Source organism: Polyodon spathula, chromosome 18 (assembly GCF_017654505.1).
Source record: "Polyodon spathula isolate WHYD16114869_AA chromosome 18, ASM1765450v1, whole genome shotgun sequence".
In the NCBI taxonomy this organism is placed as follows: domain Eukaryota; kingdom Metazoa; phylum Chordata; class Actinopteri; order Acipenseriformes; family Polyodontidae; genus Polyodon; species Polyodon spathula.
In genome coordinates this window covers 2693596-2720733 of record NC_054551.1, presented here as the reverse complement: position 1 = coordinate 2720733, position 27138 = coordinate 2693596, and the positions used below count along the sequence as shown (strand labels likewise).

The following is a 27138-nucleotide window of genomic DNA, read 5'->3' as shown; positions in this document are numbered from 1 at the left end:
CACCTTGTGAGTACTGGGCCTTAACCGTGATTGTTTTTTTTTGTGTATTACAGATGATGTCGCCCCGTATTTCAAGACTGAGCCGGGCCAGCCTCAGGTTCATCTCGAAGGGAACCGTTTGGTTATGACCTGTCTGGCTGAGGGCAGTTGGCCCCTGGAGTTCAAGTGGATTTTAAATGATACAGAGATCACCGCCTTCTCCCCTGAATACAAGTAATGTGCTCCTTTAACTCCGTAACCCACCGTATAGGGGACCGCGGGACAAGTTCTCAAAGCTTTTTGCTCTTAATTCTTATGAGCACTATTTTTATCCAGACAGGTGAAAATTCTAGAACTACAATGTCCAGAAAGGCTACTATCAAGACACCTACATTCAATGTCTTGAGTGCATTATTTTTGGTTTGATAATGTCATTGGGTAATTTTGAGTAAAAAACTTTGCAAATCTAAGACCACTTTATTAACATCACTGAATACAGAAAACAATGGAGGAAAGAGGGCCATGATAAAGCAGGGTTATGATCTGCCACCATTCAGGCCATTAAAACAGTAGAATATCTGTCAGCCAGGAGTCTCTAATGGAGTAGCCATGGCTCACAATCTAGTAATTGGTGTACAGGAAGAATTAGTATTCTTATTAGCCTGCTGCAAATTGCATTAATGTGCTGCATTATGTATGTAAATTACAAATTACACAAGTTGCTGTGCACACAGGCATCTATTTTAAAGTTGTTTTTGCCACCATTGACTGCCTTTTATAGTTCAGGTCTAGCATTGTCATTGACTCCTTTATTGAATCAGTGAGATTCATTTTAATAAATCCAATTCACACAGTGAAAAGAGGCATGCTTTTTTCTTGTACTATTCTCAGTGGCCTAACGTAAGAGGTTCTTTTCTGTGATGATCAAAAAAGACCTTTCCGGGCATATTTAACTGAATGATTTCTTTCAACTTCTAAGAAATAAGTATCATTTGTCATTCTGCATCAATAGGTGTAATGAGTTTCTGTAACTATATATAAGTCTCAACTTTCTAACTCTGTACAGTAATGGCCATTCTGTTCAGATAATGTATAAAAACCATCCAGTACTGCTCTTGTCATTGATTGGATGCTGTTTAACACAATCACTAGCCAGCAATGGCAAAGACAGTGACAGCTTGAATTATCATTATTATACTTACCTGTTTGCAAATGCCAGTCTGATCCAAAAAATCTGCTTGACTAAAACAGTATGATTAGTCTACGGTATGTATATTGCTCCTAAGCAGTGGGTTTCCTATTTACAGTATAACTGTAGCCAGAAATGTAACAATTTAACAGTATGTCCACTGAGATTCACTTTGGATAAATGGAGGTTCTTCCATACCAAATCAGAACTTCACGATAAGTGGATTCGGTTGTGCAATCATTTTATATCAAAATCAATAGCCTATTCAAGTGCATTTATCCCAAGGATTTGGTAAATGTGTGGGATCTAAACTTGCTGGAATAAAAGACAGGCAAAGCTGAAATGAAAGATATGTATTTCACTGCCAGTAATAAAACAACATTTAAGTTAGTTGAGCAGTGGTGGTTATGTGGTTTGAGAATTGGTATGTTCGTATTTTTCTGTGCTGCAAATTATACAGCCTTTCTTGTGTGCCTGACAGTTACAAATACCAAAAGCTCTTGGGTTGCGTATTGTAATTGGCGTTGGAAACTGAAATAGCACATAAATAAATAAAAAGTCTATGTGGAGCTGATGCCTAAGTAATATTTCTAGTTATCCCTCTTGGATGATCTGTGCATGACAGATTTCCACAATGGAGAAAGATGTATAAAAGGGTGTAACAGGGAGAGATCTGTGCTGACTCTGCTGGCGTGTTCACAGGGCTGCAGGAAGAGGGCAGCAGTCGTCCAACAACCGCCTGTGAGTCATGGCAGTGACACGGGGAGGTGGGAAAGTGGGTGTGTGGACTTTCCTCCTCTCTGAATGGCTGAGAGGCGCGTCTTGGGAGATTGTTAGCCCTATAAATTAACGCTCTGTTGTTTCCTCAGGCCTGCCCTTTTAAACATGCAGAGTGCGCGGAAACGCTGGTCCACGACTGAACAGAACGGCGGTTTAGAGCGAGACAGTGAGGGAGGGGAACCCTGGGGCAGATCCCTGAATAAGTATAGCTGAGCAGGCTAGGTAGCCAGCAGCGTAGGACAGTGATCCGGGTCGCACGGGCAGCAGCGACCGGGATATTGCTGCAAAGTGCAGCACCTTTTCTTTGTAGTTTTGTTACTGTTTTATTTTCCGTTTCTTTGTGCCTTCGATTTTTGCAGTATTGTTTTGAAGCACCTGCGAGTGCGCCTGGACTGTTTACCATTGCTTGGTATTCCCGTGGTTCTGTTTACCATAGTTGGTAAGCAGACCACGGACCAACAGCGCCCTCTGCGGGCTAAATAAACCCAACGCACCCCTGAAATAAAACTGGGCACCTGTGTGGTGTTTTCAATTACACCTGTCTGTCTCCTGGTCAGTGAATTACCCACACCCCTTCCACAAAGGGGTAATGATATACTGTAATTAGCTTGAAGTACGCCTGTTGAAAAAAAGAAATATGCTGTTACCAACACAGGCACAGTAAGTTGACATCCTTGGCTCAAAAGATAGAAAACATGGGTCTCTGAGAGGCTCAGTTAGTAAAAGCGCACAGCTGTCCTGGCTGTGAGAAGTCGTCGGTTTTCGCTGGTTATTACACAGGAAGTGTCACATTTGCTCTGGCACTCCTGCAGGTTAGAATGGCAAAACCGGCAGGGTCTGTTTCTGTTCATCGTGCTACAACAAACCCGGCTTGCCAGGCGCCTAGTGAGCTCAGACAGACACCTGCTGACTGGCCGTTGTCCTCCAGAGGCCAGTAGTTCGCTGACATCTGCTCTCGAGTTCCTGGGTGTAGAAGAGGAAACTGGCTTGTTCGTGGGATCAGAGGACATCCACTGAACCTTCAGTTGTCCTGAGCTGTGTGGGGAATTGTTGCAGTGAGGAGAACAAATATTTGGACATGCTTAATTGGGGGGGAGAAATCGGGGTAAAATAATTGGGCACTCTAAATAAAAATAAAGATAGGAAACATTCAATTAAATAATGCTATACAGCCTTTCATAGCATTTCATACTGCAAACAGAAGTGAAAGATTTAAAACTAGTCTTTCACATCTCTAGTCTTTTGGTAATAATACAATGCAACAACTAATAATCACCAGTTTAGGGTGACATTTTAAGGCGTTTTTCCCATGTTGTTTTAAACTTTTCATTTTTATCTTGTTGCTTGAACTATGAACATGGAGAAATTGCTTGAAAATGTCACATTGTGTTGCTTTAACGGATGCCAAAATAAAGTGCATGAAAGTTGTTTTGTGTAGCATGATCCCTGGAAAACCCTGCATTTGAAAAACAAAGGCTCGGTGTTGCAGAACAGAAAAGAGACATACAAAGAGATGGTTCTCAGCCTTTCAGGATTTATCTTTATTTGCTGCTCCAGTTTTGCAGGAAAGGAGCCCCATGGCTGAAAGAGCTGTCCTGTCAGTAGTTACACTGCAGTGACACTTCAGCACTGAAATTTCCAGACAACAGTAGACTCTAGACATGAGTCATCCAGTTTTCAAGGGAGGGTAGCACCATCTTGTTGCAGCACTTTACAAGTGATATACTGACACAGTATCAGATGAAGTAGTAGGATCTAAAACACTGGGAACATTTAAAAAATAAATAAATAAATAAATAAAGGCTAGAGTCTGTGCTTTAAATGAGTTCCTCCCCAGTAGGGGAGAATGGTGTGCTATCATACTCAATCAACTCTTTGAAAAGTTTGCATGATCCCTTGGAAGAGATTCATTTCAAGCACTGGAAAAACATATTAACCACTGTTGTTTTCATACCTACAGTATGCTTGTTTTGCCCTTTTTGTGATCGCATAGACTGGGCTGTACACTAGTTGAACTCATTCATAACCCGTTGCAACCAAATGCATGTTTCAGATAAAACACCTAGAATTTAAATGCTTGTCACCCATGTGATTGTAAATTGCAAAACAAAGCAATGTGTAGTGCTTATTTGTCAAGATGAACATAGTTACTGTATTTTAGCCTGGCGAGGTGAGAAAATGCTAAAGCTTTTAAAACTGCAGTAGGTTTTTTTTTTTTTTTTTTTTTTTTTTTGCAGAGTTCGTATTGGGGCTAAAGGGAATGTCTGACACAGGTTTTCTCTCTGGATTGTTCCACAGGTACATTATTCCATCGCTACAGCGCTCGAATGCTGGGTTTTACCAGTGTGTGGTGAGGAACAGGATGGGTGCACTGATGCAGAAGAAGGCAGAAGTACAAGTAGCATGTAAGTGTGAATAGAGGTGGTCACGCGATCAGTTTGTTATTCCATCGCCATTTCCCTGTATAATATCCTTTCAATGCTGTCATGCAAGGCTGATATCTTCAGGCATGTAATACAGTGACAGTTACATGCAGTATTCAGGGTGTCTTGTAATTGCTTGTTTAATTCCTAGCTTGGCCGATTTTGAAACCGTTGAAAATAATAACTACCTTGCGAAAAAGCAAATATTAATATATAGCGATAATTTTTAGTTATGTTTTTGTTTAACATAGATGCTACTTACAGAAATAGCCAATATCCACTCTAAGATAACCAACAGAGTATCAACAGGTATTCTCTAAGATAAGTTAGAGCCAATAGGTAGGTATTCTCCAAGAGAAGTTAGCACAAGCAGGTATTCTAGCTGATGGTGGGAGAGATGAGTAAATTTCCTCAATGTTTTCTTTAGATATGGGTAACTTTGTAGAGGGAGACCAAAGAAAGACGGTGTCTCAAGGCAAGGCAGCGGTACTGAACTCCCCAGTCATCAGCAGCTACCCCCGTCCTGAGGTGACATGGTTCAGGGACGGCTATAAGATAATCCCCAGCGGCAGGATGTGAGTATGACCTAATGACCAATTACTAACGTAATCATGCAAGTCTTGGGAGAGCCATTTGACAGCACTGGAGCCACAGGTTATTATGATGTGATCAGGTCTGTTCTCCCTTGCATTCAGCAGCTTTCATCTATTTTCCTATAATTGCCTCAGAAGCTTATGAACTTGCTTTAATAACACAGTTCGCATAGAGAGTTTTTTATTTTTTATTTTTTTATTTTTTTAAGGAAATTGCCCTTAATTGGCAGGGATCTACCCACATTGCGTAATGCTTGGAAAGTGGTTTGTGCCTTATTGGTACAGAAAGGCAGCAACCTCAGTGAAATGCACATGAAAGGACAAAGGCTGGCTAAATATACAAGTTAGCAAGGGAGCATTGACATGTTTTTCCTGTCTGAAAAAAAAATACAATTAACATTGACAAGGCAGTCTTTTATTCCCATTTTTTTTTTTTTTACAATAATTTACAGTTCCCCACACACCAAGGTAGGTCCAATTCTCCATTATTGTTGTGCTTATTCTTATTTAAAACCTTTTTTTTTTTTTTTGAGCGGCAGCAAATCAAAGCTCAGCCTTATCTTTACAATGTTTAATAACGTTTCTCAACATTCGAACAGAAACACCACGGCACAGTCAACGTTCAATTGGAAACGAGCAAGAAAAGAGTTTTCTAATGTGAAATGTCATTCATACTGGTGTTGTGTCAGGGGGCAAATGTTTTATCCTCCTGCCTTGTGCTATAAGGAACAATGAAACTTAACATGTGGGAGACCCAAACAATAGAACAACACGCTACCTGAAACCGCAGTAGCTAATGCCACCATTCGTCTTCCACCACGGAGATAACATTAAACACAACAGAATGTAGTTTCATGCATTTAAAGGAGGATTTGTTTTCCACTTATCTACACACCATACTTCACACTGTTCAGGGGGAATGATATATTAAAAATACAAAACTGAAAGATCATAATTGGATAAGCCTGAATTAATACTTGATGGAAGCACCTTTGGCAGCAATTACAGCTGTGAGTCTGTTGGGATAGGTCTCTACCAACCTTGCGCACCTAGATATGGTAGTATTTGACCATTCTTCTTTACAAAACTGTTCAAGCTCTGTCAAGTTGATGGACAGCAATCTTCAAGTCATGCCACAAATTTTCGATTGGATTTAGTTTGGGGTTCTGACTGGGCCACTCAAGGACATTTACCTTTTTGTTCCTTAGCCACTCCAGTGTAGCTTTGGCTGTGTGCTTTGGGTCGTTGTCATGCTGAAAGGTGAACTTCTATCCCAGTTTCAGCTTTCTTGCAGAGGGCAGCAGGTTTTCCTCCAGGACTACTTTGCTCCATTCATTCTCCCTTCTATCCTGACAAGTGCCCCAGTCCCTGCCGATGAGAAGCATCCCCATAACATGATGCTGCCGCCACCATGCTTCACAGTAGGAATGGTGTTCTTTGAGTGATGCGCTGTGTTGGGTAAACATAACACTTTGCATTTAGGCAAAAAAGTTCCGTTTTAGTTTTGTCAGACCACAAAATTTTTTGCCACATGGCTACGGAGTGTTTCTTTGCATACTTCAAACGGGATTCAAGGTGGGCTTTTTTGAGTAATGGCTTCCTTCTTGCCACCGTACCATACTGACCAGATTTGTGGAGTGCTTGGGATATTGTTGTCACATGCACACTTTGACCAGTCTTGGCCATAAAAGCCTGTAGCTCGTAAAGTTGCCATTGGCCTCTTGGTAGCCTCTAATCAGTCTCCTTCTTGCTCGGTCATCCAGTTTGGGGGGACAGCCTGGTCTAGGCAGGGTCTTGGTGGTGCCATACAGCTTCCACTTCTTAATAATCGTCTTGACCATGCTCCACGGGATATTCAAGGCCTTTGATTATTTTTTTTTTATACCCATCCCCTGATCGGTGCCTTTCAACAACTTTGTCCCAGAGTTCTTTTGAAAGCACCTTGGTGCTCATGGTTGAGTCTTTGGTTTGAAATGCACTACCCGGCAAAGGGAACCTACAGGAACTGCTGAATTTATCTTGAAATCATGTGAATCTCTACAATTTAACACAGGTGGAGGCCACTTAACTTGGTGTGTGATTTTGAAGGTGATTGGTTACACCTGCGCTAATTTAGGATTGCTATTACAAGGCGGGTGGACACTTATCTAACCAAGCTATTTCAGATACATTTTTATATATTTATAAGGCCTGTAGCCCCGACAATATCCAAAGTAGAACATATTTATCATTTTAGATGAGATTTTTTTAATTCTTGTTTAAAAGGCTACTTAAGTACAAATATATATAATATATTTATTATATGTAATAATAAATTCTTTCCACAATAGCACTGCAAACTGTTAAAAGTGACTTTTAGAATCGCCCCAAACATTCTCTTTGGAATGTCAAACCTACACCAGGATGTCATAATAAATGTCAAAATGTCCCAAACAAGATATCTTGTTCTATTGTGTTGGGTAATCCGCTGTCAGTCAGCGCTTGTCACTGCCAGAGATAGCACACGGATCAAAACTTTTCCTGTGTTTGGACTGTTTCCAGTTGCTGAGTTGATGTGACTCGAGTATGATGACGCTTGGTTAATATAACTAAGGTAACATTTCTCTCTGTTGCATTGTTTCAATGTTCCACCTCTTGAGAGTCCAGCTCCCCACAGTAGAAGTCACACATCAGCCTTCTGACTGCAGCAGAATCTCAATAAGGTTATAACACTCTCTTTTATTACTCAATTCAGTAGACCAAGACACAGACCGTCCAGTATATTGGCGTAGTTAAGGAAAGGGTAGCTGGCAGCTGTTCATTTCTCAAAGGTCTAGGTTGTTCAGAATGTTTAGTGCTCCTGACACATAAAGGCAGTCAAGATTTACCAAACTGAGTCAATGGCTTTAACCTGTGACCTCAGCCAACCAGAGGTACCAGTATGACCCACAGACAAACCTATACTGTAGCATTAGGTATGATGCCACCATTGAATTGGCCTGAGCTAATGTGACTAAAGGAATTTATTTATTTAGAGGAACAGCTGCAGCAGATGGAAATATAAAATTTCACAGAATTTAGTAAAATGGGTTTTACATTGCAAGTGATATAGGCTGATGGTGTTAACAGCCCCGACAGGTGCAGATTAATTGTAAGAGACTATACTGCAAAAGATCAATAGCCATTTAGAGTAACATGAAGGGTCACAAATCAATCCACTGGTGGCCGATGACAGATCCCTTAGTTAATTATTTTGAAAGTACAGGCAGAAAATCTAATATATTCATCATTAATTTCGGGAATAATTGATGTAGCACAAGTTTTATCCGCTACAGTAGGTATCGGTTTGAATTAGGAGGTCGTGCACAATCAGCCTTGTATGCTGTAAATCAGAAGACGTATTTCTGTCTGTGTGGCTCTCTTTGTGTTTCCACACGTGCTCCTGCAACTTCTGTTCGCAAAGGAGAGTCTAAAATTGTTCAATATGTTTTAATTATACTGCGTTTATAATATATTAATAGAATTGTTGTAGACACATTAAATGCATGCCAATCTGTCAACTTTTAACTAATTAAATCTATATTTTCTCTCTTAAAAATATTTATATATGTTTTGCCTTAATCACAGCATCACAAATAACATGTATTTCTGTAACTTGTTCTTACCCCCATATTATCATGTTTGATCTATTCACAGTTTTATGTAGTAAGTTTGTTGATTATGTTGTTTTTTTGGTTTGTTTTTTGTTTGAGAAAAAGCTGACATCGTCTGTATTGGATCTTGGTAATTAAATTGCCCTTATTCTGCAGCACAACAGTATTTACACTGAGAAGTCCCTTTGAGGTAATCGGCAAACTGCTTCAAATACAAGATATTTCAATTAATTTAAATGTCAATGAAGCCAGGGAGAATAAGGATTATTTAAAGTATGACTTTTAATTATGACTTCATTCAACATGGCAGCTCATTTGCACTGTATTGTCAGTGGGCTTCATGTGTCCCTGATTTATAAAGCACTAACACCCTTGCTTTGAAGCCCTTTCTGTTCTTGTCCTAGCACTGCATTGATCATGATGCAGCTGGCAGTTCCAGGGGTAATGTTTTTTTTTCGTTTTCTCACTAAATATTGTGTATTTACATAGTAGTTTAGTAAATGTTAGTATGTATAGTTACAATGCACTTCATGTGTAAATCTTTTTGCACGCTATAACCCTAACCCAAACCCCCCCTAATCTTTTTCTGATACAAATGTGCACTTATGTATATCATTCAAAAATATTTCACACATTTAGGTACAGTGTAACCGTGCACAAATAACATTGCAGTTATGTGTAAGCACACATGTACAGACTGTGTAAATACACAGTAATTAGAGACGCATAATGTAAAGTGTTACTCTGAATTTAATCTGACTCTAAAATGTAGTGAGCAGGACTGGTCTGTTTTTTGTGTTTTTTCAATTTACATGAAATTGAGACAAACTAATTCTACGTGAGCAGAAGCTTAGAGCGTTGAGTAAATATCATGCAGCATGTAGTTCCTGATAGCCTGTTCACACCCGGTGACAATGTTCCCAACTGGGAAATATATGTGTTTGTGGAGAATATAATAGGAGGACATAATTATAAAGATCTGAGCACTGCATCCTGTGGTCTTTCCTTGTTAGTTTAATTCATTTGATAAAATGTAAGAAATTAACACATTTGCACTCAAGCTGGAGAAGAAGCTGCAAGTTTCAGATGTGTGGTTGAACTAATTGGGAGTTAACAGTTACTCAAAATAGGAACTGTCAACACAAGTTTTTTTTTTTCTCCGACTAAGAAAGTTTCACTTTGTTTCTTACCAGGACTAATTAAAAATAAAAAAGCAATATTTTACTGTAGTCTCAATAAACACCCCTGGCAACCATCCCTGTGACCAAATCTAATATTTACTGCTGTGGTGTTACCTGGTGTAAATAATAAAAATAAAAAAACATTGATAAAACAACAGCAGTAGATAAAAAACTCTGTGTTCGTCTACACTGAGAAGTGGTGCCATCTGTTTTGGTGCAGCTAGAAAAAGGTGTTTTTTAAAGGAAGAAAATGATTCAGAGGGTGCCAGGTGGAGTGACAGAAAAGCTGTGAGAACTTTCACGGCATCTTTAAAAAAAAAAAAAAAAATTTAAAATTAGTCGGCATATTTGTAGTTGACACTCAGGGGTGTCGTCGATCCGGAAGTCCCATAATGCTAGGCAAGCTAAGTCACATGACTCACATCTCCCCCCACAACTGTGATTCAGTCGGTAGTCTCTTAATGCAGTGTGCGGCATTAGGAACTGTTTCTGTTGAGAAGGCTAAAAATGCTGACAAGGACAACAGCAACACTGCATGCTGCATGTTTCTTGATGTGCAGTTTTCAAAATAGCTCTTCCAAAAAAATATATATATATATTAGTTCTCATTTCGGGTTTTCTTTGCTCATTAATTGGTAATTTACTGTAAAAGTTGTAAGTTATAAGGTAAATTTAGAATGTTGTGAAACATTTGTGATTTATGGTGGATTAGAAAAGACCATCTGGGACATCAGTTGTTGTTGTTCCTCTTCACTCATCTTACGATGTGTATACTTGACCAATACTTGATTCTCAACATGGAGAGTGCTGGTTGTGAATAAAATTAAAGTTCCTGAACTCGAGATCTGTCAAAATCATACGTGGAGCAGTCTGGTGCACTCTGCTTTTCTTCAGCCAAGCAATTAGCTATTTAAACTGAATTGTTCATCAGCCTTACTGTCAAACTAAGAGCAGCCATTACATCAACAAAACAACAAAACAAAATTGCCTTTCTTTCTTTCAATTTTTTTTTCAAATTCTATTAGCCTTATTCTAATAAAAAGTGCGTGCATGAGTGTACTGTTCATTTTTTGTTATGATGTGGAGCACAGGATTTTGAAATTCTGCTGTTGGATTGATCTGACATGTTCATAATAATACTTTTTAAAGTTTCTCTGTCTGCTTATAGAGTTATGCTTTAACTTTAGGTTTGATGTCAACACGTGTTAACATGTTAACTTCTCTGCTTTTAATGTACATATATTTTCGTTGCTAATACTACTTATTAAATAACATATATTCAAAAAGTCTTGTCCTGTCTCTTGACCATTTGTTTATACAATGAGGTGTCATCGCTGTGGAAGGACTTTCTTCAATTCTTTGATGAAACTGTTATAGAAAAGTCAGCTCGATATTAGTAAAAATGTGTGATTGAGTGTTATGGATGGATGACTTGTCAATTACTTAGGTTTCGTGTAGTAAAGTGGTTTAAACAATTATCAGACAGCTGGGCTTACCTTGTAATACCATTCATCATATTTATATGGTTCTGTCCTTCAAGATCATAGCTTCATATCTTTTTATTGCCAGAGGGGAAGAAGAATTCTACTGTTGGTATAATTAGCACAATAAACATTGCTTGGGTGTTTGCAGATGTTTGCTGAAAGAATGGACATGCTAAGAAGACTTTCATTTTCATTCAAAAGCCATTGAAAGACCCAGATGCCTGGGGGATCTTGTTGCTGGCTGGCTTGTGTTTCTGTCAGTATAGGAGTCCTGCAGTGTTGCTGATTCACAAACAGCCATGAAGGGAACATGAGCATGAAGTGAATAAAACAGCCTGTCTGTCTGAGCTGCTCCCACTTTAATGAGGAGGGTTTTAATTGGCAATGTGATGGAAGAGGCATGTTTAGTGTTCTTCTGTGCCTAATTGCAGCTCTTGAGGAATGCTAACAAAGATTACAAATCATCTTTTTGTTTCCTCCATAGAGACCGAAAGAAAAGGGCTGTCTTGTAATTTTATGACACCTCAGTTCAATAAGCACAGAAATTGAGGCTGAGACAGCAGTCAAACTAAAAAGTTTATCGTGTTTTATTTATTTTGCATTTCTTTTTTCTTGTTTGTTTGTTTATTTTTCATCTGTCAGCTCTCAGTTATCCCTGCATCTTGTTTTTCAGGACTCAGAATTAGTTCAATAATAACAAAGAGTAAAAGTTGTTAAATCAGTAAGATATTAGGGTATAAGTGGGAGATGTCTTTGTGTTCAGTTAACTTCTGGCTGATTCTTTTGTAACGTGGAAAATGTATTTCTTAACATTTTACAGAGTAAAATGTGAAAGAGATATGTAGGACCTCAGGTGATGGATGCCAAGTAATTTGTACCGGTGGACTTTTCATTATGATCTCATTCCTAGTGTGATTGTCATAAATTGCAGGGCTGAATGCAGACAAAGCCCTTAATCACAGTTTTAGCATGGTTACACAGAAATGTCATATTGATCTAATCTTGAGAATGGTACAGTATAATGGCAAACATGAAGCGAATGATGCTAAAGCATGCAATTTATGTTAGAAAGAAAAATTAGTAGTGACACATTTGTATGCTGTTAAGTGCTGGATATGACTGTCATCAACTTTACAACTAGTGATGTGTACAATCCTTGTGAAGGTTGTTAGCCTCACAATGATCAAGCAGAAGGCTGCTAAGGAAACCTAATAGTTGTCCTTCATTAACTGAGCTCTCCCAACCTTAGAGCCATATATACAGATTTCTATTTTGTGGCAGCCAGACTGTACCTTAGTATCTGTATGAATCAAAGTCTGCATTTAAAAAGCAAAACAGTAGTAAGTTACAGCAGAAATCCATATGTTCTTTTAGGCATCTCTCACTTGTAGGAATCAAAGACGTTACCCTTAAAAGTTATTTGTTACCGACTGCGTATGGCACACAGCAAATGACTAGTTAGACAGAATGTGATGCTTTTTTTTAAGTGATAACTTTACATGTATTTCTTGTTGCAAGGAACCAAATCACCAATACAGCACAAGTGTGTGGGCAGACAGGCAGCAGTCTGTTCTGAAAATGTGATCAAACTTCTGATTCCTTCTGCTGTTCCCCTGGTTTCCTATGGGACATTCTGAAAATGTTTTCCAGGTAAGCTGGTGCTGTGAAGAAAGTACATTTGGCACGGCACAAGCCATAGTGCACAGTCTTGTCTACGTGTCACTCGCTCATCATGTACCCCAAGCCATCTAGCAGTATTATCGTATGCGTCTTTCATCAATTTGCATTACTGTAAACTTGTATTCCCAGAGTGAAAAAGGTGACTGGTTTCCTTTGATGCCCTTGTGGCAATCAAGTGCCTTTACATTTGGTCTTATAACACATTCTTTATCCGAATGAAACAGTGTATTTTTTTTTTTTGTCAAAGTTCTAATTCCAATTTAGAACTTCTAAAATGAGTCCAGGTTCCACAATCACCCAGGCTCCTCATTGCCTTTGTTCTCGGGTGTACTGAATGAGTTATGCATTTCTTAAAGGCATGAAAGAGTTGTCTCGGTAAATCACCAGGAGAATGTGGAAAGACAGGATAAGCTGACATTACTGCCGTAGCAAACCTAGGGCTCAATGCAGGCACAGATTGCTGGAGGCTATGTTTTATTTTTCATTAAACACATTCCTTTCAGAATCATCCAACCAAAGAGTGCTTTGCCAGTAGTCTGCAGGCTTTAGCACATTTGTGTTTATTTTGTATTTGATTTTATTTAAGACACACGTTTAGCTGTTCTTGTGATTTCTTGGCGTGGATGTAAGGCTATCTTTTTATTCTAACATGCACATGTTTCACAGGGCTGCAATGAAGCAATGTGTGCTTCTGGTAAGTTTTTACAGATCTCAATAATTACAGCTGAACCCTAAACAGTGTCACATTAGCACCCTGAGTGAATTATGCACCAAAAATGTATTTTGGAAAATATAGCTTGGTTACTGGAGTCAGCGACCATGTCTCACAGCTTTATGTATTAGAGTGTTGTATAATATTCTTGCAAGTAAAATTATGGAATTTATGAAACTACATTATTGCGAAAAAATTACAATTGTTCACAGATTTACAACCTGTCCTGTATGATATATCACAGAATTGCTTACTTTTGCAGATTGAGTCGTTTGTTTTACGCGATGTAATCAAATCCAACAACCTTTTATTATTATAATTTTTTTAATCTACCACTTTTAAATTGTACATCAAGTTTGAACCCTGGGATATTAGTTTTTAAGTGTTTCAGCTATTGCAAATTAATCACTTTTTCTTAGCGTTTTTGTTAGTTATATTTTAGCTATTTTTTTATTATTGTTATTCCTTTGATAAAAAAAAGGTATTGTTTAGACATCATTCATTAGTGTGATTGTGTTTGGTTTTTTTTTTTTTTTTTTTTTCTTTATCTCCTTTATGGTGACAAACATGAAACCTTATTTAATCAAAAATGACAGTATATAATACAGGAATAAAATGAGCAACACCTTGGTAAAGCATGTCTACTGTTCTCTGTCACAGATGTTATCTCCTTTGTCTCAAATCTGCTATGAGACCCAATCAGTAATGGGCTTGTACAGTTGGAAAGGGCCAGAGAACCTCATCTGCAGAAAACAATGTTCAGAAATTACACAACATTCACATATATGAGGGACAAAGCCCCACTATTATAAAAGCATGTAAATTGTAATAATGCATGATGATACAGTATACAGCCTTACTTTGTTTTATCGGTTTAAGCATTAACTATTCATTATTTCAATTAATCCAGAAATCCATTTATTGAGTGAGTAAAGAGTGAATTATGCATACCTTTAAACTCATGAATAAATCATGCTGTCCAATTGAAAAGCACTTTGAAAGAAAAATAGAATTACAGGTCAATCATTTTTTGTTTTTAAAAAGTAGAAGGATCGAGTACCGTCGTTTCCAATGTGCCGAGCTGAAAAACATGCTTTTGTGTGTAATACTAATGAGATCACACAATACACCACTGGTGGCGTTATGGACGTTCCGAGCCTGCAGCAATAATTCGCAGCAATTCTACTTAGTGTAATTATGAAACTGCATGCTAATAACCACATCAATGAGGTTGTTCATGGCACACATTTACCTAGAGAGTAAGGCAAGACAGACTCGGTCTTACAGTGAGAGACACAGACCTTCAGTTTACACTACAGCGTCTTAAATTAGAACTAAAGAACATATATATATATATATATATATATATATATATATATATATATATATATATATATATATATATATATATATATATAGTATAGTATGTGTGTGAGAAAAATTTATATATTAAAAATACAAAACTGAAAGATCATAATTGGATAAGTCTCCACCCCCCTGAGTTAATACTTGGGATTCAAGGTGGGCTTTCTTGAGTAATGGCTTCCTCCTTGTCATACAGACCAGATTTGTGGAGTGCTTGGGATATTGTTGTCACATGCACAGTTTGACTAGTCTTGGCCATAAAAGCCTGTAACTCTTGCAAAGTTGCCATTTGCCCCTCTGATCAGTCTCCTTCTTGCTCGGTCATCCAGTTTGGAGGGACAGCCTGATCTAGGCAGGGTCTTGGTGGTGCCATACATCTTCCACTTCTTAATAATCATCTTGACCGTGCTCCAAGGGATATTCAAGGCCTTTGATATTTTTTTTTATACCCATCCCTGATCTGTGCCTTTCATCAACTTTGTCCCAGAATTCTTTTGAAAGCTCCTTGGTGATCATGGTTGAGTCTTTACTTTGAAATGCACTGCCCAGCAGAGGGAACCTACAGGAACTGCTGAATTTATCCTGAAATCATGTGAATCACTACAATTTAACACAGGTGGAGGCCTCTTAACTTGGTGTGTGATTTTGAAGGCGATTGGTTACACCTGAGCTAATTTAGGATTGCTATTACAAGGGGAGTGGACACTTATCCAACCAAGCTATTTCAGTTTTTATTTTTAATTAATTTTCTACACATTTTCTAGAATATTTTTTTTTCACTTGGAAGTTGTGAGGTAGGATGTACTAAATAAATGTGAAAAAAAAAAAAAAAAAACTATTTTAATGCATTTTAATTCCAGGCTATAAGGCAACATAAGGAGAACAATTTGAAAGGGGGTATAGACTTTCTATAGCCACTGTATGTTGGCAGATTGGGGATTAATCCCATCACTGCTAAAAACCACCAAAGCACACACATTATTTACAGACAGGGATCTCTATATTGCATAGCAGTTTCGCTTTCCAGGTCTTACAAGCTTGATTAGCACCAGAGTGAACAAGTTCAGGTTTGTCTTATTAAACTTATACTACTAAAACCAAGAATGGATCAAACTGCTATGCAATGGAAGTCTTATTTCCATCCCTGACACATATACCGAACATAGGCGAGTAAATAGGACATTTTAGAAATGTCTGTGGATTCATTGAGTTGTATAGCAAAGTCATTGTCACGCGGCTGTTCAGTGCACTGAAAAACTCTGTCTACTGACACAAAAGCAGTCTGCCGTTTGAGCGTGTCATTTCACATTGGTATTTTTGCAAGTTCCTTGGCCTTCTGCTCTCCAAACATTTCCTTTACAATTTCAGTGGCACACGCCGTTATCAACCCCTCAGCAATGACACTGCAAGCTTTTTTTTTTTATCCGCGGTAGTTGTGGATTTCATTACAGCTTTAATACCAAGCAGTTCCTTAGCCTTTCGCTCAAAAAATGAATGTTGCTTTATTTTATGTATTTCATGCTTGGTAATTTAAATGTAATTTGGAGGATTTCGACTGTTCAATGGACAATTCTTGAGCAAAATTACGCACTGTGGTTGAGGTATATCTCCACTTCCACTAAAAATAAAATACATTCTCTGGTTTATTTTTGGAGGACCCCTTGAAACCTCTTCAAGGAACCCTAGGGAGCTGCACACCCCCGGTTGAGAGCCAGTGGTCTAGAAGATGTGATGCAGTCATAATTGTTTCTTCAGTTTTGGTTTTAGCTCAAAAGAGTCACGTCTGGACTGCATAAGGCAAGGATACGATACAATGACAGAACGAATGTTTTCTTGCTAGTTGAATAATAAATAAATAAATACAATTGGATTGCATTCGAATTTTCAGTTGTTATTTTAAAGTGGACCCTACTTGTGTGTAAAAGTTTTGCTACATGCATTCCCTTTTAGAAGTGACCTCAACTGGGATTGAACATTCCTCCAGTAATCTTATCTTTCATATTGTCACATGTAAGTTAACATAATAATATTTATCCTGCAAGGAGATACAGGCTTTGTTGTACGTTTCTGGCTACATGCAATAAGCCCTGCGGGAAAAGGAACGGGCGACAGGAAAGGGGGGGGGTTTTAGGTTTAAGAGGCGGGTCGGAAAGGGTAAACGAAAGGAAAACCACAAGAAAAGGGATACAGCTCGTAGAACCAAACCCAAAACAGAGAGGACAGAAGCCCTTATAGAGAACGAAGAACAACCAATAATAAACAACATAGTCCCACCCGAATAAATAGAAACAAAAGATAGAGACAACACTTTTCGAAGGGAATTTTTTCTAACAATGGAGATCAACGTGTTCTTACCCCTGTGAAAATTTATCCTCTAGTAGGTGACCTTACTACCACATTCCAATATATATATATATATATATATATATATATATATATATATATATATATATATATATATATATAGATATAGATATATACATATATATACACACACACACATATATATATATATATATATATATATATATATAAAATAAGACGGTATAATAGTAGATATTATAGTGTGTTTGTTCTCTGTTTTTTTTTTTTTTTTTTGTCCTTTTGTTTTCTTATATAGAGATATAGATATATATATATATATATATATATGCATATTCCTCTATGGCTTGCAAGGAGATATGGCTGTTGTTAGTGCTGTGTGGTTAATAAGCCCTTTTGCCTGTGTTTGGTTTTGTAAAGGCTGTCACAGTGAACCCTAAACCTTCCTTAATGCTATATTATAACCAATGAACTATAAACATTCATAGAAATAAAAACCTTCCAGTTTCAGTTTTGTTTACTAGGATAACTGTCTTTAGTGAAAATTTCACTGAATGAGTTACATATGCTGCGATGAGATTTTCCTTGGCCAACAGGGTGATCAGAAACATCCTTAATTACACAGTGATCAGCCCTTGGTTACCCGATTGACCGATCATTAAAAGCGCAGCTAATCCTCACCGATGTTCCTGGCTTGAGCCTTCCAATCCAGTCAAACCCCAGGGAGTTCTGTGCAAAAAGTAAAGGAAGAAAAGAAAAATGTACAGGGAAGGTTTTTGCACGAAATGTTTCCTTACAGATAGATTGCTGATGTTGTCTTCTCTTGAAAGGCATTGATTTTTGCTCTTTCGATCATAAACAGCCACTGGAGATGAAGAGAATAGCTGTCCTTGATTGTTTACATGGCTAAGGGGGGATCAATCTAATTTAGGTTCTCATGGATTGTATCTGCTGTACACAGGGCGGCTATTTGAACCGTGATATAATGTGCAATCACAATTGTTAAATATGGATCGGAGCATCAGTCAGAACATTTGTTTGTCTTGTTTACTGTATGTACAGAGGTTGTCACCATGGAAAAGGGGTATTTGCTTCAATAACTGTTTTTTTTTTAGAGTGCTTCCAAGCTTTCTAAACCAAGATTGTGACATGATATTGCTCTGTGTGAGTGTGTGTGTATCAGTTTTTAATTACAACCAATTAGAACCTCAATCCATGCAGAAACTGTATTGCCTAAAGCAGAAGCACTCACTCCTTTAGTATGCAGTACAAGGCAAATATATGCAAATGAGAATCTATCTTACTGAAACGTTTTATCTTTTTATTTTTTTGTCGTGTGCTGGTTCAGTTTTCTTAGCACTTCATATGTATAGTTTCCTTGTCTATACATTAAATAAAACACTGCTTGTTGAGCTGTTTTGTGGGATTATATTCGTTGTTGAAGACTAGAACATTTCGAAATTCACCTATATCTGGAGCATCAGCGAGGAAAGAAACTGCTGTACTGTTTTCTTTATCAATCCCTTTCCCATATGCAGCCGTAATCCACCAAATTAATACCCAAATTTGTTGAGTTTAACTGAAGAGGATTTCTTTGCCACCAAAAAAAAAAAAACATGCTGGGAGGAGAGGCTGTTTAATTATCGAGTTGTAACCGATTATCGTTGGCATGATCCACACAACTATAATATTGTAGGACTTGTAGTCTGGGAAGCATGTGTCCTACAGTAATTTAAGATTGAGAGAGTGTAATTTAAGATTATTGAGAGATTAAGATTATTGTGAGAGTGTACGGGTTCATGACCTTTATGCAATTTCCATTTACACCACAGGACCCATTATCAAAATCCTCAAGATATATAATATCCCCAAATTCTGTTCGAGGTCTGTGCATCTTTGATGTGGTTAAGAAGTGATAAGCACACTGCAATTTGAAATAGAAAAATTGTATTCCAGTCAGTGAAATAGTGAACACAACTGAATCGTAATAAACCTTAAAACGGTTTCACAACCTGGGCAATTTTTTTAAAGGTGAACCTTTAACAACTAATTGCAATCTGACGTACACAGGTTTAAATGCTCAGGTTTAGAAATTGCACTTTCACCAGAGGCATTTACTGTATACAGTGATATCTTTATGTTTTGGTTTGTTAGATCACTTTATTTTATTACACGGCAAGCTCCAGCAGCCAAAGTTTGCATATCTACAGATTGCCTTTGTCTGGGAATGCAGTGTAACAGAGGGCATATTCTCGTGTGGAAAGTTTCTATGAAAACAAAGCAGCCCATTATCTGACACATGGGCAAAGAAGCAGCTTTCCTTTCCTGTCACATTTGTGTTGCTAGGATAAAGGAAAAAAATGAATCTTGCAAAGAGGTCGACTAGAAAGATGCAATAAGCCACTCAGATGTGGTTGTCTGCTGAGACAGGAAACTGCAGGTTATCTGTTGTGTATACACATTGAAGCGTGCATTGCAAAACAAGCTGCATCTTTTCTGAGCCAGCTCACCCATGCTAAATAAACTGTGCAATGTTTGCTGATGACATGTTAAGCAACAGAGAAAATCTGAAATCTTTAGAAATCAGTAAAGCATGCTGTAGATTTTGAATCCCAGAATGTTTACTACTGTTGTATACTGCATGCAAGGTCGGTAAACCAACAGCAGGTGGTTTTATAAAACACACATGGGAAATTGAATGTGGACTTTTGGAGCACTGATACAATTCGACTTCCTTAGTATTGGGATGATACAATTTAGGATTAAAATGTCCCTGAACAAACCCAAACAAAGTTCAACTTGGAGAAAAAGCAACACATGGAAGCCACAACATACCCATAAGATAATTTCTTAAGAACAGCAAGCTTAATTTAAGCACACAACAGCTTGTATTAATACATATTGCAAACAGACTTTTGTAACCTAATGTAGACTTGCTGTAAATTACATTTGTCTTGCTGCCAGCACACGTTCTTTATTTCCCCAAGCTATTATTTAAAATATTGCAAGCCTACAAGAAAGTTAAGCTCTCCAAAATAGCCAAGCTGCCTCTCTTTGCTTAAGTCTCTTGTGTTTGCCAGAACCAGTCTTGGCTGGTCAGCTGAGTCTAATATCTGCAGTTTGGGATGGCTTGGTTTCAGGATGCAGATATTCAAGGCACAGCCGGGTTCAGATTTGGGGATTTCCTCTTTACTTCCCATTAACACTGATCAATAAATGCTAATGGCCTCTCTGTCATTCCCAGATAATGCTAAATTCTTCCAGTTCTGAACAAATCCCCCAAAGTTGGTATGGTTTGGCTTCCTGCACGACTGTGCTAGTTAAGTAAAGTAATTTGCAGAATTGTAGCACTCTGCACTTGCTGTCATTTTTGTTATCAGTGCAGTCAAGCACATATTAATGTACGAGATATATTGAATAGTTTTCTATGAATGTAAAAACTAATGAAATAAATAAACTGTCCAAGTAATTAATGGATATTGCTCCACATTTGCTCTATTGCATTTTTACTTTTGACAGGAGTCATCATTTATCATCAGAATTTATATGCTGACCTACAATATACACTGCTTGAAATCTGTTTGGTCAGGATCGATGGGCTTCTGTGGGTAAACTTTCACACACATCCAGGATTCTTTTGCTGACATGCGAAAAAATCTCAATTTAGGGTGTGTGCCCTATTATGTCGACTCAGACATACTATCAATTTAAAGTACACTTCACTTCAACTCTATGAATGTTTACTTTAAATATGCAACCACTTTTCCTGTGTTAAGATTGCTAGACTGTTATAGACAAGGTAAAGAGTTTGTTTTTCAAACGCTGCAATTTAACTATTGAGAGAGAAGGTTTAGATTATAGGACACTGTCTTCCAGATCTATGTAGTGTTGACTGAAGGTGTAATCAGAGCTACAGAACCAGGAAACAGGTCTGGGTTTCCCAAACAACAGTCCTGAAACCACCATACAATTCAACACAATTGGCAGGGAGTGTTTAGGTCAGGTTTGTATTGCCTTCAAGGACTGTGCTTGACTGTTGCCAGTGTCCCCCCTCTTTCACAAGTACTAAATCACCTGTCTTCCACTCTTTCCCAGGAGATTGGTGAAGTTAGAGGATGTTTGCTTTGTTAAAAAGGTCCTGCTGCAGGTGTACAGCATGGATTCTTTCTCTGATCTGTAAATCCCACCCAGGTTGCTCAGATGAAAATAAACTCTTAAGGATCCAGAGTTTTAGTTTTGTACGTGTGAAAAACCTTTACTTTGTCTTTCACAATGAGCCACCAAGGTATAAACACCACTCACCGGCATACTGTTCTGTGGCTCGTGAGTGATATGTATTTTAACCTTGTAGTGAAAATGGAACTTTAATAACGTAAATTAAAAGTTTTGTTTTATTATTTATTTATTCAAGAGGTATCTTTTTTAGCTGTAGGCCCAGATGACAAGCATGTATAATGCATACGATGTCAACGGTTTGCATTTACATGCACAAGTATTTGTACTGGTAAGCCTACATTGACACCGTGCTCCTTGATCACGCTAAATTTCCACAGTGAAGTAGAGCGTGGATTTTTTATCTGTATTAGATTTGTTTTTCCTTCGATTAGACAGGAAGATTGTTGCTGCTCAGTGCATACCAAAGCGATTGCATGAATTCTCGTAAAGCACCGGTATGCAGATTTATTTGCGCTGCACCTCTGTAAAAAAATAAATAAATAAAAAGGTTAATTCCAGGGTTACTTGCTCAGCATTGACAACTTGGATAGGAAACTGACTGACAGCAGAGATCCTGCTGGGGCACAGTGCAACAAACAGCGTGTGCCAGTACTCTTACTGCATCCTTTCTGGTGTACATCCTCCCTTACCCCTCACCCCTGTGTTATGACAATGCATCATATAAAACTTAGTAGTTAATAAAAGATCAAGAAGTTACTCTACTTTTATATTCTAATGTTTGAAACCAGGAATGCTTCAAACAGATCTTTTTTTTTTTCTTTTTTTCTTTCAATTCTATAACAATATTAACTCAAGTCAGTGGGCAGACTGTATGAATTATCCTCTGAGCCTGCAAGGTGCAGAAGAGCTTCTGTATACTGATTTCAGGGATGTCAGGGATGTGATTGTGGCCTTATGGCCACTGAGCAACTTGTACTGAAATAACTTGGGTGATTTAAACGGTGAGCATAGTTTACCTTAAGTAAAAAAAGGTCATATCTCTGCATTTTATTTCTCTGACTGCAAGGGGCTTGGCTTGTGTCCTGGTTCCACATTCCACATAAAGGCAATCATTTCTCAGAACTGTTTCAAGAAGATGTTGCAGCAAAGAGACTCATACGTACACAATACGAATATATTCACTGCGTCTCTGTCATTCTGCCGGAATACTAACACTAATGAAGTTTATGAACCAGTTTACTGTGCACAGCTGAAAGACGCCTGTCAGTTTTATTTTTTGTACAAACAAAGCAGTGTGTAATGGCATTCGATGGGGGTGCAAATTTTTATGTTCAAATTAACTTGCGCAAGATTTTCTTACATGTAAATTAACAAACTGCTCCCTCTTAGGCCTTAGTGCATCTAAAAACCAATTTGTAGTGAATCTATTGCCTTTATTTTCTTTTGCTAACATCTTCAATCGACACTGCTACAGTCTTCAGAGGTTACTGGGGCCAGTGATTGGGTTGTACACTCCTCCCATAATTGAATAGCCCTTCAGCCACATACTCCCACTCAGTCGCCCTTTTACCATTAAGGAATTGTGTCACTTATCTGGAATGTTTTCCAAAACGCTGTAATCCGAATTAGGTCGGTGTCATATATGATGTTATGGGGTTAACTATAACAGTAAACAGAGGTAGTTTACTGTCCTCACTGGAACAGGAGAAATAAAGAAACCCTGCTTATTTAAAGGTACAGCAGAACTGATGCAGTCCCTGGAAATGCTATCTGACTGAGCCATTGTGTTCTATGTTGAGGTAGATCAGTGGTGCTCATGCGGTATTTCCATTCTGTTGTAGCATGTTGCCTATTCTTATAAGAATGTCCGAATTATTAATTTGAACATTCCAGAGCCTTATTAAATAGTCTTCGAGAGTTGCAGAATGCATCTAAAGGAAGAGGAAGGGAGAATGTTGTAGTATCAGTGCTGTGCTGTGAGTTTGCTAAACACCAGTGTCTCGAGTATTAATTGAATCCATCTGGATGTGTGAAGGCAGGGGAGCATCATGTTCTATAAAATAAAACGATCATGTGCCATGTCTAATTGGCAGAGTGAATGTGAAGGATTATTGCCATAACCTGAGGAATTGGAACAGTGTCTTCTTTTTTCAGTTGAACACTGCGAACTGAAGATTTTATTTATTTTGTCCCCAAAGCGAAATACCCCCCATTAAGTATATTAAAATGTTTTTTTTGTTGCTTTGTTGCAGAATTCAGCCTCAACTATGATCATTGCCTGAGGGAACAGGGATGGAAATAACACTCCTATTGCATAGCAGACTCGTCCATTTCTAGTTTTTTAATAAGAGCTTGATCTTGGATAGTCTCGTTTCCTAGTTCATGATGCCAGAGACGCTGAGCTTTATCTTCTTACTAGGTAACAATCCGATCAGTATTTTCGGTGTTCATATAAAAACATATGTTTAGAATGCCTGAAAAGTGTAAGCCTATTCAGTATTCATTGTCACTAATGCATGTGGAATCCTGTGCTATATATATTTAGGGTAGTGACATGTTCCACTGGTTTGCTAGTCTACTCAGGTATACAGCTCATGTACCTCTCTGTATTGCGAAATATTCAAAGTGAATTCCTCCAACACACTGTCCCTACTGAATGACACCTGGAGCGCCGACGATCTTTCAGATTGTGATGTCATTTCAGTATCACAACGCACAGCAGGGGCCGACAGGATATTGCCTGGGAGGTGCAGCTGGCAAGTGTGTTGAACATACGAGTTCCCCCTGTTTTGACAGGCTGGCTAACTTTTGAATAATTCTGAATCATCCAAACAGCATGCACACTGCAAGTGACAAGGATGCCTATGGAGCTAATCAATGTTTCTGACTGAAGAGCAGTGGAGGGTAGGGGGACATTTTAGTTATGCACACAGCATTCTTTTACAAGCAGGACACACGTGTAATCAAACCAAAGCAGATTGGAGAAAGAGATCCACCTGAATGTTGTACAAAAGTTGTTTTGTTTTTGTTTTTTTCTAAAAAAACAATTATAAAACCAGGAGTGTGTTCAATGAGAAGAGCGCCCCCAGGGCGTTTCAATGCTTCTTCTATTGAATGATGCACACTCGCAAGTGCTTCCTGACAGCAGCTTTGAGCTGCCTTGCTGGAGCTTCAAAATGTGTGATAAGTAATATTTATGTGCTTTTAAAAACTGATTATGATATATATCCTATATATTATATATATATATATATATATATATAATATGCAGTGAAACTGCTCGCTCCTAACAGACCCTTCTATAACTGCTAACATATGTTACAGGGCGCCACGAGAGAGCGTTCTGGTTATTGAACTCACCCCAGTATTAAAAAAATAAATAAATAAAAGTACGTAAATTGGTACAGCTTCCTCAAGGAAGGTGCTATGGAGCTGTAAGAGACTCATACTGTACATGTTAATAGTACCTGTTGCACTGATCTTCAGAAACATAGTAGCAATGAATCGCTTACTGTTTATAAGAAGGCACGCAATGAGAACTAGTAGAGCAAAGGGAAATTATTTGAAAATTGACACGTTTGTTTAACTGCAAAACTTTAAACAATACTGTGAGCTGCAGCAAAAATTGGTTGTATCCTTGATAATCAACTTGAAAGAGGCTTATTGTTATGCAGCGGATGATTTTTATTTTTTGGGAGGGTGGAGGGGGAGGGGGATTAGAAGGTTAGATTATTGTGAAGCAAGCCATTTTAATCAGGCTCTGAAAACATTCCGTAATTAATTGCATGGAAACGCTTTGAAATGTCAGATAGCGCTTCCTTTCAGCGGAAGGCAGACAGGAGTGTCGCACCTTGGCTATCTAAATGAATGCTGGGTTCTACCGAGAGCAGAAAGTGTGACCTGGCAGCCCCCTGGTTGCCTGGCAACCGAATAAACCTTGTCAGTGAGAACAATACACACAGAACAACTCCAGGAAGATGAAATAAAGTCTAGTGTGACAAGAAAGCACCTGTTTCATTGTATGTGCTGAAATAATGATGATATAAGCAGCACCACTTGACTACTGGAGATTCAAGGGTGGCTTGCTTGATGACTTTGAAATTGGATTCCAGTGCCAGCATTTGACTGGAGAATGTTTTGATTCACATTTCATTTGCAATCCACTTCTTCTCTTCATACAGAATACCTGTCTGTTTTTCTTTTTCAAGTGACATTGGAAAACATTGGGTGCCCACATGGGATTTTACCTGATTGTGTCAGCGCTAGACAAATGCATTATATGTATTCTTTTGGACTGTAGCTCCAACCACAACTCCTGTATTCCAGCAAGAAACTTTTAAAGAAAGTTGTTTCATCATCTTGCATCCTGCATACATTGTGTACAAAAAGCTTTCTCAATTGGTATTTTGACACTGCCCTGCTAGTATCTTGACAGCAAAGGCCTAAGGAAGCTTTGTTCTTGCTTTGCTTCTACTTTAAGTTTTACATTCTCAAGGATGCATCTAGCTTTTCAAAGGCTGAATAATATCATTCTTTTTAGTCTGGAGAAGGAAGAGTTATTGAAGGAACAGGGACTCCACCAGTTGATCCAGGATATTAACTCTGTAACTGTGTCATTGAGTTCTAGAGCACAAAAATAATGTCCTGTTACACAGTTGGTGCCTGAGGTGTGCAGCACCCTCTTCAGATTAAGAGAGATTCTTGTAGTTTGATTTGGTCACACACACACACACACACACACACACACACACACACACACACACACACACTCAAACACGGATAGCAGCCACAGGAAGCCCGGTTTGTTTCTCATCTTGTTTGCTAATAATAAGCAAGCAGAGTAAATATCTTCAAATGCCGTTTCAATGCACCTTTCCCATAACTTTTTTTTTTTATTTTTATGATGTTTGCAGTTGATCGGAGCATCTCAGAGTTATGATAAAGTAAACAGCTTCAGTAAATGCCATTTTCATTTCCCAGACATGTTATAGTGCTTGTGATCGTTCTGTGTGGTTTATTTGTATTTATTTATTTATCCGTAAAGTTTACTTTTAGCTACTGTAGAGCTGCATGTGCTTGTTGCATGCTAAGTGACCTAATTTGTTACACCAAAATACAATTTGCAGTATTTTTTTTGTAAAAGCTCAGGCAAATGTTTTGATCCTTATATTTTCAACATGCAATGCTGTGACTGGCATTGGCGTATTACTGTAGTATAAACCATAACTGTAACGGCACGTCTAACCGATGAGAACAACAATGTTGATGTGTCTTTAAATGCACTGTTCCCTTAGGGTAATGTATTGACTTTATTGGAACAAAAGCAACTGAATTGCTAAAGAATAGACACCAAAAAAGTTTTCAAAGAGCTGTTGAAGAATCGAGTGAGGCATCATAATGTCTTTTGGCTTTGTACTGTATCCAGGTGTGCCCCTGGATAGACTATATTCTAATGAAGACAGCAACACTAGCAGGATACTGAATTTGATGTAAAATCATTTCCCTCACATATCCTACAGTGTTGCATTGCAGTGTTGCAAATAACACAATAGAATGACAGTTTTAGCAACTGTGCCTACAGTAGAGTTAGTATAATATCATTGCTGCAGTAGTGAGCCAGCA

General features: G+C 38.2%; 1 protein-coding gene across 1 annotated transcript in view; it reads left to right on the top strand.

Moving 5' to 3' along the window:
- Nucleotides 1-27138, top strand: part of sdk1a (sidekick cell adhesion molecule 1a) — a 249518-nt gene that overhangs the window by 110943 nt on the left and 111437 nt on the right. Inside the window, exons 2-4 of the mRNA XM_041277684.1 lie at nucleotides 54-213; nucleotides 4247-4353; nucleotides 4799-4946. Coding sequence (XP_041133618.1) covers nucleotides 54-213; nucleotides 4247-4353; nucleotides 4799-4946 — 415 coding nt within the window. The remainder of the gene's footprint in view (nucleotides 1-53; nucleotides 214-4246; nucleotides 4354-4798; nucleotides 4947-27138) is intronic.